Below are 14908 nucleotides of genomic sequence, written 5' to 3' on the forward strand. Positions count from 1 at the left end.
TTACAGATGTCTTTTTTTCTGCACATACAAAGAGCAGAGAACCAGCCTTAATTGTTCTGTGCATCATGAACACCTTATACATTTATAATTTTAGAACTGTTTAATGCTTGTGAGAAATTATATGTTTTCAAAACAAAAGAACCAGACACTGACATTGGATCAGACCTGACAGGATTCATTCCTCTCAGTATGCTGGATACTGAATTCCTGCATCCTTCATGTTCCAGCACCAAATGCTTCAGTTGCTGTGCCTCATCAGAACAGGACAGCTTCGAAGAAAGCTAGCTTCCAATCCCAATTGGTCCAGAATTTCAGACAAGGACTTTCCTGCATGCTTTTCGATCACTTTCCCCTGGTGGTGCTGCCTTGCCAGGCCACCATGGTAGAGGATGAACTCATTCCTGATGCAAAGTGACCAGCTGAAATGGGTAGGAGGGAGGGCATCTCCCCTTTTCTGAGGGGTAGATGAGAGAAGAAGGGAGGGTGGGACAGGAAAGAGAGAAAGGAGAGGGCAACGATTGGGATGTAAAATGAATAAATAAATAAATGACAAGATCCAACTATCTGTTCAATTTATGGATATATAGCTCAGGGGTTATAAAAATAATATCACAGAGATAATTCTACTGTATGTTTATTGCTGAACTGTTCAAAATAGAAAAGATACAGAACCAGTAGAGGTATCCATCAATGAATGAATAGATCAACAAAATGAAGTTTGTATAAACAATGGAATTTTTTGATCTCTGAGTAATTAAATTACAGAATTTTGGGGAAATGAATGGAACTGAAGATTAGTATGTTAAGCAAAATAAGCCAGACAAATATCACATGTCAATCATTCAGATATACATACACACACACACACACACACACACACACACACACACACACACACACAAAACATGAAAGTAGAGAGGAGAATGAGAGATGTAAAAGGATACATGCAAAGTATGATAAGGGAGGTTATCAAATACAGGAGGTAATACAACATTTGTTTCAAGAGTGCAAAAAGGAGAATGCAGGAAGTAGAAATTACACCAACAAGAATGGGAGAGCAGCCAAGAGAAGGCTGTGAGAAGTAAATAAGAACAAATACAATGATATATTCATATGAAAATATCACCATGAAATTCATTCCCTTGTAAACTAACCCAAAATAAAATAAAAAATTAAAAGCTACTCAAAACAGTAGAGACAAGACAAAAATAATAATTTTGTAAAACCAGCCTTTGCTTTACAAAATTTCATTTTAATGATACACAATATTTGAAATGGTAAGCTTCAAACTTTCCAGGGGGAATGATTCATATTAACAATAATTCAACTACAGGCATTTTTAAAATGGCAGTGCTTGTTCTGCATTAATGATAGAATTTCATTTAACTCATTGGTATATTTTACTTATAAAAATTAGACTCAGCTAAATCTTATCAAAATGAATATAATATATATATTAGGTGATTCTTCATTAATCTGTTGATTTAAATGTATCAAGTAAAGTTACGTATGAAACAATCGCTTAGCCAGGTTGATTTTAATAAACAGATAGATGAGACTATTTCCCCATTAATGCCAGTAAAAAAATCATCATATCACAAACTCACAGCCATTCAGAGTTTCCATTTTAAGCCTTTAACCTCAAGTTTGTTACATATGCAGAGGACAATTCTATTTAAGGTATTTTCATTGCCTGTGGTTTCCATGGTAATTTAGAGAGGTTCATCTGAAGTGATACTTTTTTCTTCAAGGTGAGGAAAAAGAAAATCTTAGAGATATTTTAAGTTATAATGTTAATTTCCATAATTCATATTAATATGAAAAGTTATCGCTCTGTAACCCAATTAGCTCAAGTAGTGCATGTTTTCTAAATAAAGTTATGGTCATATTCTGATGTAGATTTTTCAACATGTGGATAACTTGTACATGTCCAGTAGATTTTAATATATTTTGTTTTTCTCAGTTAAACATGAAAATATTGAGTCCATTACTGAGGAATAGGTGTGAAATTCCTTCTGTCAATTGTCACTTTATGTCAAGGCAAACGGTCATGTTCCACAAACATTCTTGGCATAGAGAATGCCTATAGACAAATTATTTTGAGTGAAGTGGCCATGTTTCTTCATGGCATCCAGTATCACTTTGAAATGGCTAAAGTGTCAGAGTATAAAAGTTGTTCTAGATAATTACTTCATCGCATTGTGTTGGAGCATCCAAACATTCCAGAGAAATAGTCTGAAGATTCTCCTTCCTCTGAGGAATTTCCAAAGTTCTGTCCTTACAACGCAAACATGACTGGATTACCAAACTGCCATGTTCTGAAAATTGGTCACGAAATTCTGAAGTCATAAAATAATACACAACTGGATCAAGACAACAATTCAGATTTGCAAGACACAAGGAAATGATGTGGAAACATAGAGTGCTCTTAATAAAGGAACAGTTCAAGAAGACATGTTGCTTTACCATCATAAAGAACGGGAAGTTGAGATGGTAAGGAGTGAAACACACTATGAATACCACTGCACACATGAGAACCATTCTTAGAGCCTTTTTCCTCTCTTTAATATTCTGAGGTGGATCTTGGAATTCCTGTAAAGATTTTCTGGTCTTCCACGTGCAGTATGTAATAATTGCAACGGGTAATACAAACCCTCCAAGTTCAGCAGCAGTTACCATGCCAATGGAGGAAGCCATACTAATGTCATGAAGCCCTAAATCAGCAAAGCAGGATTCACTATTATTGGCTAAGCCAGCACTTCTTAAGATGGGAAGTGGCAAACAGGCAGTCCCCACGACGATCCAGACTGCAGCACTGATGCCCACGTCGTACCTACGCTTCCAGTTTCTGGCTCTGAATGGCTTGAGGAGAAAGAGGCACCTCTGAAGGCTAATGCATGTCAAGAAAAAAATGCTGGCATACATGTTGAGATATTTCAGATAGAAGCACAGCAGGCAAAGGGCCCTCTGGAACGGCCAGTGACGGTTGATATAATAGTAAATCCGGAGAGGTAAGGACAGGACGTGAGCAAGGTCCGCTACTGAGAGGTTGATCATGAAAATGATGGCCTTATTCTTCTTGCTGATGAAGCGGCACAGGACCCACAGGGCTGCACTGTTAGCCAGGAGACCCGGGATGAATATGAAGATATAGGTGGTGGCATAGAGAGAGTACTGAAATGTCAAATGAGTGGCACTGCAATTACTCTCAGCGGTGCTGGTACTATTGCTGCCCATCTTGAATACCTCAGTGTGCTCATCAAGGTAAACTGTGCAGTTATGGCTCCTGCCCAAAGATATAAGTGCCTGCAAAGAGGGAGTACTGACACAGCATTTGTAGATCAGTGCACTTTATTATCACGCTGTTTGTGCTGTTAATTCCCATCTTGAGCATTCATGTTCCTTCCATACGAAAAGCCTTTGCATGTGATTTCTGTGAAAAATAGAATAAAGATAAAGTCAGAGGCCAACACAAGCACATATGCATATTAGTTTTATTCCTACCAGAGAGATGTTTAAATGTGAACTTTCATAAATTTGAAAACTTTTGTCTATGCAAAATTAAAATAGTGTAGCAACTTCCCAACAAATAAATAGTGGTGAGGACGATATTTTCAAGAATGTTTACATGATCTTTTAAAACCATAATTTTGACAACTTGAGTTTGTTTTTTATTCTGACAGAGAATCATCAAAGTTGCATAGGTAAGCAACAGGCAAGATCTCCTGACCAAACTGCCCTCGAACAAATATCTCGTCACCCTCGAGACATTCCATGTTGCATTTGTATACCTGTTTCTGCCTAAAGTTTTTCCAAGTTACCATCATCAACTCGGGGAGAATGAAATCTTAATTTGTTTTCAATAGCTACATTATAAGTTAATAAATGGTTGCTAGGGTGAGCTATGAACTCTTGGGAGTGAAACATGGATTAAGGCCCTAAGCAAGGGCTGCTGGCAGATCACCAGGCTTTAGGGATGATTGATCTTGGGGGAAAAACAGGGCTCCCTTCTTCAAGTTTTTGGCTAAAAGCAAGGTTTGTATTTGTTTTTCTATAATCTACAACACCTTTTATAAGCTCTTTCCAAAAACTTCTGAGTTTATTAACAATGCCATGACAGCTTCAAGCACTCACATATATTGAAACTAGCTTTTCACCATTTCAGTCAACTGCCAGGATATGTAAAGGTCTAGAAAATATCCTCTCAGAAATGAAGCAAATGGGGGGAGGTCCCTTTAGCTTTCCTATTCAGTGGAAACTATTAGTGTAAATGATTGCATTTTCAATGCTCATAAATTTTAGAACTATCTTCCACTTATTTAGTGACATAAAATCTGTTCCCGTGTTGTTTCAACTTATTTATTCCTTTCAAAGAGTAACAGTCTACTCCCTCTTAAACATAAAAGCTCTTCAAATATCTAAAAATAATAGTCAAATCTTTTCTCAAATCTTCCTTATTCAGATTAAACCTTCATTTCCTAATTTGACATCGTCCTTGGTCTTGGTTTTGGTTTATGTTAGACCATTATTACTTTTGGCCAAAAGCCACCCCAATACAGTTTATTTCACTCTGGACATGAATGTTTAACTAATAAACATTTGATAATTCTTATAAAATATGTTTTATGTATTCTGATTTCAAGCACAGAAGAATAAATAAGATTTTTAATGTTTTGTTGTAGTTTTTAGTACTTGTAAGGCCAGTTACCTTGCTACACATTTTATAAAGGTAAAGAAAAAAACTGAAAGAGCCCTAATGGTAGTGAGTACTCAAATGGCAAAGTAAAATGCCTATGTGGCAATGCCACTTGAATTCGTCTGGAAAGTAATATAGGGTCTAGGACTATGTGTACCAACCTAGACACAGCCAATTAAAAATTGTGGAAATGTGGTCAATCCAGACAAAGCCGACACAGTGTCAAAACCCATTTGATGTCTCTGCACTGAGTGCATGTAACTCTTGGATAAACTGTATTTACTGAGCTGAAAGTTCAGTGCAGTCAAACAACCAGGTCATTCAGGCAAACAGCTACTCTGATTTTTTTCACTTAGTTAAATATGCTGCTGAATCAGGCAATTGTTCCAGTGAAGTATAAATAGAGACAACACTATTACCTTTTTAGAATTTTCTTGAACTAACTGAAATAATTTATATTGTGTTTTTTTATATTCAGGGAAATTTTTTACAAATACTTGCAAACACAAACCAGGTGGAGCATTCAAATACCACCAGACAATTAATGCTTATGATTATTTTTGGTTCAATTATAAAATGACTAAATTATTAATTGCCTATTTTTCCAGATGCTATAATAAATACTATGTGTACACTCTATCAATCTCTGACATCCATGCTATGAAATACTGACATATAATAGCCGTTTTGTCAACTGAACAAACCAAGGCTTCCAAAAGGCAAGACTCACTTCCTCCATGAAAGTCTTTTTGACATCCAATTTTACAAAAGTCATTTTTCTGGATTCACTGTATCCATAATTCTGACCATTCTCTTTAGTGAATATTACATAATATTTCTGGCAAGATGAGATCACTTTCCTTTCCAGGTGGCTTTACTGTGGGAAGTAGCAAGAAATCTCTACATGCCAAGTACTCATCCTCTTATTACATCCTTTCCTCCAAAATAAAAGTCTTCTAAAGTACCTGACACATGTGAAGGATCTGTGGACAGCTTTTTGGGTGAATACATTTATGAGAGACAAGTTAATCTGAGAGACAGAAAGACAGTCTCTGTGAGAGGAAGGCAATGAATGGGAATGAGTGTTTTGGGATTAGAATTTCGCTGTGATGCTTGACTTTACCACCAGGTGTCATAAGTACACCAATGTTCAAAGACATTTACACTTGAAAGAAATTGGTTTGAAACCCTGTTAATGAAAAAAATTAGGCATCCCATGAACTTCAGAAACAAAACTCTTTCAACAGTATTTTAGAAAGCTTGGTTTATTCTTGTCCTAAGCTTCCATACGTCAGAATCATTTTCTAAATATTGTTTGTTTTCTAAATGTATTATATTAAATTATAGAGCTGTTAAAGACCTCTAGATAAGAATCAGTTAATTTTCAAAAGAAGAAAGCAGTGCCAGAAAAGGGAAACCTAAAAGTTACAAATTCACACAGAAAGTTAGTGGTAATGGCTGGCCTGGGGTCTCTTGCCTCTTACCACAGGACAATATCTATTTTTCCAGGAACTTTGGAGCTGGAAAGCATTTTTGTAATTATACAATAACACACATGTTCAGAAATTAACCAATGCCAGGTTTTAGACCACTAAACTTGACAGTGAATCTTACAACAAGAGAGATTGCTTCCTTCAAATTTTTCTATGGCAAATACACTGCTTTTAAATGAATAATTCAGTCCTTGATGATAAGATTTTGTAAGATGCAGCCTTTAAAATATGAATTATGTTGTTCTTAATCTATCATTATATCTACACATAAGGGAATGAGTTTCATTAGAAAATAGAGATAAACAAAGACAGAACAAATTTTATTAATATAAAATACTCAGCCTGAGGCTCTCATACAGTCTGGTTTTATATATACACATAGACATTTATATACAAGAGTTTCCAGACACAACATTTTCGTTCATAACTTTCCAGGCAATTCTATGTATGCTGATTTATAAATGATTCATAGGTAGTCATTTTAATGGAATTGAACTTATATATACATATGACTTTACAAGCACAGTGTTAAATACATAATCATAGTTAACATAAAATCTCATGTCAATAACATCTAAATTATAAATTTAATGGATATTTGCATTTTAATTAGAATTATCTAGTATAATTTATTTAATTAATGAACATTGTAGTAGATTATCATTTTTTATTATTAGAAACAACGTGAAAATCCAAAATGGTGGTACATGCCTACAATCCTAACATTGAGAGGTTCAAGCAGGAGGATCAGGAGTTCAAGATCATCACTTTTTACATAGATATGTCAAGGGCAGCCTGCACCTATGTGAGACCTTTTCTCAAAAAGAATAAAAATAAAAGTTATAGTAAACTTTATTGCACCCTCATCTTTATTTTAAGTTGAATTGCTAGGCATTAAGTGGGCAATTCACATTATCCAAGAAGGCTTCCCATATGAAATTTCAAAGCACATATTCTTTTCTGTAACATCACCATGTCCAATATGTTAGTGTTCCACATAATTCAAATCCTGTCTATCTGGTAGAAGTATGATGTAGCTAACTATGTCTCAATCAAATGACACATGAAAAATTGTGAATGCGTATGCTGAACACAGCTGTACACACTGTAACTTCCACACTGTAACTCATATATTTATGATTTCATGAGATTATTTAAAATTCCCTGCTAACACTTCTCCATTAATCTAAGACTTGTTTACTATTTTGCGATGGTGCACAGTAGACCTCCAGAGTGTACAGCTCATTCCTTAGCACCCAGCTAAAGGATCAGCTGTAGTTAGAAAACTAAGTTAACATCAGAATGAAAAAGAATCTTGAAAGTTACACTTTCAATAGGCCTGTAACCAGAAATCCAAATACTTTAACACATGGTCTACAAAGTTAATCATGCCTCCGAGTGATCTAGAGTACAGTTTTACCAGAATTTCTCATTCAGTCAGTCTGGGATGAGGACCAATAATAAGCATTTCTAAAAATTATCCCATGTGATTCAGAGATTACTCATTGAAAAATCACTGCCCTAACATTATTCCAATACCAGCAAGAGTTTTATCTGAGAGAACAGTACTTTTTCCCACACAAATATTATGAATCATTTAACTCACTTTTTTTCTTTTCCACATTGGAGATGAGGAAATTTTTTGACAAGTTTGTGGTCTAATTTCCAACAATTTCTAGTATAATCTGGCATGTTTATCTATATTTATTATCTCTCCCCATCAACACCCTGGAAAGAAATGCTAATAAAAAAACATTAAGAGAAGTTTTGTTCAGCGCTTAAGAGCTCTTGTTGTTGTAAAGAACCAGGGTTTGATTCCCGACATCCATAGGGAAGGCTCACTACCTCCTCGGACAGCAGGCACCCATGTGATGCACAGGCGTATATGCAGAAAATACTCATGAATATAAAATAATAAAAATAAATCTGATTTTTTAAAAAAATTAATGCATCATGTGTAGGTTTTTTAAGTCAAGTTTCTCTGTTTTAAAAAAACTTCATAATTGAAAAACAATATCAATTATCAAAATCAGTTGTTTACTACACAATGCATCTTTGAGAAAAGTTTAAAGCACTTATTTCTGAAAAAATCTCATGCAGCTAGTTCCATACAAAGTTATTTTTAATGTTCAGAGTCACCACCATGCTGTGGCTTAAGCATTTGTATAAACAATGTTTCCCCCAAAACTCAAACCACTTTAAGACAAAACATGCATTATCGGAAAAACAAATTACTTTGTCTTAAACTTCCTAGTCCTCTTCCAGTGTCAGAAACTTCAAAACAGGAGGTTCAATAAAAGTCAAAGGATACAGTGATCTTAAGACTTTCTTTGGCTTCAGAATATAACTGGTAAAAACACATTGCTTATTTATGGCTGACGTTCATTTTAACGGTAAAATCTATTTCTGATTTTACCACCACCCCCTCCCCCAGAATTTGGAAAAACTCATAAACTTTGTCCCAAAACCACCTATTTCAAATTCTTTTTTATCTGGTGCCAAAGTAACTTAAATTCAGTTTTCTGGCTTTGTTTATTTTTCTTCTTGACAGGCAATATACTGTAGTAGTACAACTACAGACTATTTTCAGACAGACCTGAGTTTGAAAGCAAGTATCTGTGCTTGCGAGTTGTTTTTCTTGATTTATCTTATCTACAGCCTCGTAAATTGCACAATGTGCACCATTGTTTATATGTTCAAAGAAGGAAGCAAATTTTCACAATGTTTGCATCTGGCATGTAGTAATGTCACGATACATACTGCTTTTATTCTCTTTTGTTTGGTGAAATTTTTTCTGAGTCATGAGAGAAGACAAAATATAAATATATTTCAAAGCTCAGTTTAAGTTTCTTATACCTCAGGAAACTACTCCTGACTTCATACGCCCTTGTTAACCTCAATTTTCTTTGGATTTTTGATGTATCTGCCAACTTACTACTGCATGGATACCATATTTCATGATAATTAAATTTTCTGAGAATTTCTAATATACTTTATACCCCTTCTATCATTTAATCCTCACGACAACTCACTATTTGACAACTGGAAGCAGGCATTTAATGTTAAATTGTTTGGGGAATTGTTTTGAGTTCTAACCTTAATAAGCATATTATCTTACTATTTTGAAACATAGTTCCCAGTCCTTTAAAAGTGTGTATTTACATGATGTCATATGAACATTCTGACATAGTTTCAATCTACACAACACATGATGCCTTGAACATGTTTATCAACTAGCTTCATCCATAATCACCAAATCATATTTCTATTTTCCTGAATTTTAAAATATATAATCATTTCTTTTATCCCATTTCATTCAGCCCTATTCTGATACAAGTAGCCATCATTTTTATCTCTTGTTTAGGGTCAAAGGAGTCTTTTTACTTCCATTGACGCTCACTGAAATTGAGCTGATATTGATCTGAAGTGAATTTCTTCAAGGAAAGGTGTTACTTGCAATTCAAGGGTAAACAACTGAGAAAGTCACTCAAAAATGAAAGCAGAAGAAACATAAATAAATAAATTCAAATAGTGACAAGGAAATGTCCATGTAACACAAATGCAAAAGAAATAGAATATTAAATTAAAATGTCATGATACCATAAAATATTGAAAGAATCAATACTCAAGAAACTTATTAACACCTAACTGTATTTTAAATTAAATACAAGAAAATTAGACACATTGGGAGAAAGTTACACATGGTAAAATGGAACACTATAAATAGCTATATTCAACTATATGTTGTATACAGAGAACAGATCAAATGTATCTTCAGTATGCACAAAATCCTGGGTTCATTCTCAGCACCAAAACATTAAAATAAATCCACTAATTTCTTGGTATATACCTTAATTTTCGCTCCTTAAAGGGTGAGCTAAAACAAAAAGACTACTTGAGCTCAGTAATTCAAGGCCAGGTTGAGTAAAATAGCAAAAAGAGAGATGAATTAAGAGAGAAAAATTTGGACTTTAACAAATATAAACAAATTTACAGACAAACTATTAAATATCAGATGGGTTAAAATACCACAAGACTAATAATAAATGTTTTAATTAGTGCTTAGAGGAAAGTTTTAGATTTAAAGATATATTAAAAATCGACATCATGTTGAAATCTATGGCCTAGCCTTCTACATTATATAATCATCAATAGAAAAATGTCACTAAGTCAAAATCTCACAATATAAAAGTAATAAAATAGAACATTAATAAGCAAAAATGAATAAAAATAGAAAAATCAATGAAACTGAAATGGATTCATCGAAGGCAACAACAAAACTGGCAAACTTTAACTTGACTAGCAAAAATAAACTAAGGGAAAAAACACAACTTAATAACAAGGGTTGAAAGAAAAGACATTATTACTGACTAAATGGAACGAGGGTTATAGTAAAATAGTATTAACAAGACTATGCCAATGTTTATATGGCTAAATTTAGATATTTACACAAACCAGTCAAATGATAATTAAAATTTCTTTTAAAAAATGAATTAACCTAGGAAGAAAGGAAACAAAATTAATGATCAATAACCATACCACAATAAAAAGTGTAGGCTCTAAAGGCTTCATTAATGACTTCTAAAGCTTTTAAAGAAGAATTAGCACTGAAGACTTAATATTGCTGAGAATTTACCCAAAAGATCCTCCATCATACAAGGACATTTGCTCAACTATGTTCATACCAGCTTTATTCATAATAGCCAGAAACTGGAAACAACCTAGATGTCTTTCAATTGAACAATGGATAAAGAAACTGTTCTACATTTAAACAATGGAATACTATTAAAACAAGAAAATATTAAAATTGCAGGCAAATGGATGAAACTAGAAAAGATCATCCTAAGTGAGGTAACACAGACTCAGAAAGACACACATAGTATAGATTCACTTATAAGTGGATATTAGCCCAACATAGATTTGCTCTGAAAGTCTCTATCCAGCAGGGAATCAGCACAAATACTAAGTCTCACAGCAGGCCTTTCGGTGGAGCACTGAGAGCAATATGGAAGAATGGAGAGATGGAAGAACCCAGAGGGTTCAGGAGCCCCACAAGGAGACCATCAAGGCTGGTGGACATGGACCCAGGGGGGCCTGCACAAACTGTGGCACCAACGAAGGACAATGCATGCAGTAAACGTAGACCCCCTACTCAGATCTAGCCAATGGACAGCACATTCTCTACAGTTGTGGGGAGAGCAAGGACTGCCTGTGACATGAACTCTGGTGCCTCCTTGGAAGAGAGAGGGGAAGCAGGTTATATGAATGCAACCTGATAGGCTGTGGTCACATGGTCGGGGAGGAGGTCCCATTCTGTCAGGGTCCTAGGAGGGGGGAAGAGGGAGGAAGAGGGAGGGAAGGTGGGAACAGGAAGATACAAATGAGCAGATATCAATTGGGATGTAATCTGAATAAATTATAATGAATTAAAATTTTAAAATATTACTAAAAGGGTAGTGATGTCATACTGTTCTGCAGATTAGTTGTAAAGCCAGTCAAAAGCATAGCTGCCTTAACTGCAGATATTGACAAAATGACCCCAATATTCTCCAAAAATGCAAAGAGCTTATGTGTGATAAGAGAAAAAAGGTAGAAGATGTACTCTTACATATTTGAAATGATAGTAATCAAAGCAATGTGGCTGGCATATAATGATAGATATAAATTAATGGAATACATTTTAAACTTAAGAAATAAAACTTTTACATGTATGGTCAAGGGGTTTTCTAGAACAGTACTAATAAAATTGTTAGGAAGAAGGAATAATAATAATTCAATGATCATGGAACAACTCGATAGCTGAACAGGGAAGTATGAAGTTGATAGCTGTATCTGTATTTATTCAATCACACCACACACACACACACACACACACACACACACACACACACACACACACACCCCTTTATGAGCTCCTAAGAAGATTCCATATCTTTTCAATTGTAGACAGCATTGTAAAAACAAAACAAAAAACCCAAAAAACATAAATTGCAGCTATATCCTTTAAAACATAGTAATTATCCAAAAGAGGAGTTTTCTTTCCTGACGTTTTCATACATGTACATAATGTATTTGATTATTATTCCCATTCTCTCCTCCCCTCTCTCTCCTCTTTTCCACTGGTCGCACCACCTCCAAATAGTCTCCTTTCTACTTTCATTATATATACATAATGCTAAAATGCCTTATTCATCAAAAGAAATGTGATAGTTACATTTCTTAATCTGCCTTATTTTACCTAACAGAATGTTCTCCAGATTTTTTTCCATTTTCCTTCTGATGAAATCATTTTCTTCTCCATGCTTGATTAATGCCCCTATTATATGTACATAACACACTTCCTTTACCTATTAATTTGATAATAGACATCTTGACTAATTCTATATCTAGCTTATTGTGAATAGTGGTAAAATAAATATGGATATTCAGGTATTTTTTATTGTTCAGATACATACCTAAGTGGTATTGCAAGATCAAGTAGTAGCTCTGTTTATTGATTTTTGAAGACTGTTCATACTGATTTTCATAACAGCTAGATTAGTTGACATTATACTCAACAGGACACAAGGGTTCCTTTCTTTAATGTTGCATTGGTTACTTTCCTGTTTCTAAGGTAAAAATACCATGACCAAGAACAACTTATAGAAGAAAGAGATTATTTTAGCTAACAGTTCCAGAGTGGGAGTTCATGATCATAAGAGGCGGCATGACAGCAGGCAGTTGGAGCAGGAAGCTTGATGATCACATCTTCAGGTGACAACATGAAGCAGAGAGTGAACCGGAAGCACAGCACAGAACAAAGGTATAAAGCACAAGTCCCATCCCTGGTGACAGATTTCCTCCACCAAAGTCCTAACTTTCTAAAGATTCCGTGATTTCCACAAACAGCATCACCAACTGGGAACCGAGTCTTAAAATGTGTGAGCCTACAGGGAAAAATTCTCATTCAAACCACTATACAAATAATACCAATATTTTTTTAACCTAGTGATAGTTATTCTAGGTGTATCAAAACAGAATGGCAATGTTTTGGTTTATATTTCCTTGCTGGCTAAAGATCTTGAACATTTTTTCATGTATTTAAAGCTTCCACCACAAGGTGGTGTGTAGGTCAGCTTGTTTGAAGGAAAGAGGCCTGGCCATGGCCCCACATTCATGGAGCCTTCCCCCTCATATCCTCATGATTTCGCCTTAAGAGGATGGAACCCTAGGCAAAGCTGTATACATAACAACTAATTGGAAGCTACTAATACTAAAAAAAAAAATTTTTTTAAATCACTGATTCTTCACTTGAGTGCACAGGGTTTCTAAAAACAGGAAGAACCTGAAACCACTGCCATAAATTTATGTCCGTCTTTCTGCTTTTTGTCAACTGATGGCATAGAGCTAGATCATTGGTCTTATATCTATAAGGACTGCTTAGTTATACTTTTGTCCCTGATCTTGTTCCCTTTAAAATCTAAAACTCACATCAGTTCTACAAACATGGACTTGGAGTCCTTGGTCTCCTTTATCTATTCTTCTTCAGAGTGTGGCCATGTTGGATAACTCTTCTTTCCACTTTTTGCCATTACACATCTTTTTATGTGGACTACTGAGGTGTGTTACCAAGTAAGCTTGTTGGGGCTGCCAGAGCTCTGGCTTTCACACTAAAAATCTCAGTAGAGGAGACTGATTTCCAGATAATCAGGCATGTGACAGGATTTTAATATGTTTGAAGACATTTCCATGATCTGACTAAACTACATATTCACTTGACTATAAGGAAAATCATTTGGATGATACGAGTAGACACCATTCAACCTGTTAGAAACCATAACAGTAGAATTTTCCACAAAATCAAACAAACAAAAATAAAACTTGCAGATAATAGCTTTAGCCTGTGCATTTGATCCTCCTTGTTTTGACAAGACAATTTGGCTTAGGAATTTCTGCCTTGCCTAGTCAGCACCTACTACTGTATAGACAATTCCTTGGGATCTATCTCTTAATTTGTGTCCACTACAAGTTCTGTTCCACAAATTGGATGTTGAGTGATACTAATATGAGTTACATACAGGAGAACTTTATTAAAAAGTAGCATCTTAAGGATGAATTTTGGTATTTCTCCTGGATTTTTATGAATTTCATATTCATTAATCTGATTAGAATTAAGTGCATCAGTGACCATTGTATATGGTAAAAAAAACCATGGTAGCGTAAGGTATGACTTGTCAATGAATGTACTCAAAACATTGCCATTGAAATTTTCTAATCAATCTTAAAGAAGATAAAGTCATAGAATACCATCTATTTACTACTCTAGAATTAAAATTTTCAAATATGTAAAACTGTAGAATAAAGCTATATTGGTTGCTTATTCCTCAATATGGAAGAGGAAGTGGCAAAAGTAAAGTTCAAGCCCAAGGCTATAAATTTGAAGCTGTAGTTTCATATATGTAATCTACTAGCATTTTTATTTTCTATTTTAAAAACTTATCTTCTATTGTCATAGAGCCAGTTTAGTTCAACCGAAACAAATGTCATCTTTAATTGACTGAATTATAACACACATTAACTTCTTAACTACATAAATAATTTTCTTAAAGAAAATCATTGACTTGAAACACAGAGAGAATAAAAACTAGAATGGATATATATCAACAAATCCAAGTGAAGCTGGCAATATTAACATCTAAATTGCTCTATGTTCTTTCTAGTCAAAACAAGCCCCTGAACT

At 34.6% G+C, this 14908-nt stretch overlaps 1 protein-coding gene across 5 annotated transcripts in view; it reads right to left on the bottom strand.

Annotated features, from left to right (window-relative positions):
• Nucleotides 1–654: 654 nt before the first annotated feature.
• The window catches only part of LOC311602221 (putative P2Y purinoceptor 10), a 29347-nt gene continuing 15093 nt past the window's right edge, over nt 655–14908 (bottom strand). For all 5 annotated transcript variants that reach the window (XM_084789971.1, XM_084789974.1, XM_084789972.1 and 2 more), the window contains one exon: nt 655–3433. In XM_084789971.1, coding sequence (XP_084646097.1) covers nt 2179–3237 — 1059 coding nt within the window. In that variant the 5' untranslated portion in view covers nt 3238–3433 and the 3' untranslated portion in view covers nt 655–2178. The remainder of the gene's footprint in view (nt 3434–14908) is intronic.

Source organism: Acomys minous (assembly GCF_964271855.1).
Source record: "Acomys minous genome assembly, chromosome: 7".
Lineage (NCBI taxonomy): Eukaryota > Metazoa > Chordata > Mammalia > Rodentia > Muridae > Acomys > Acomys minous.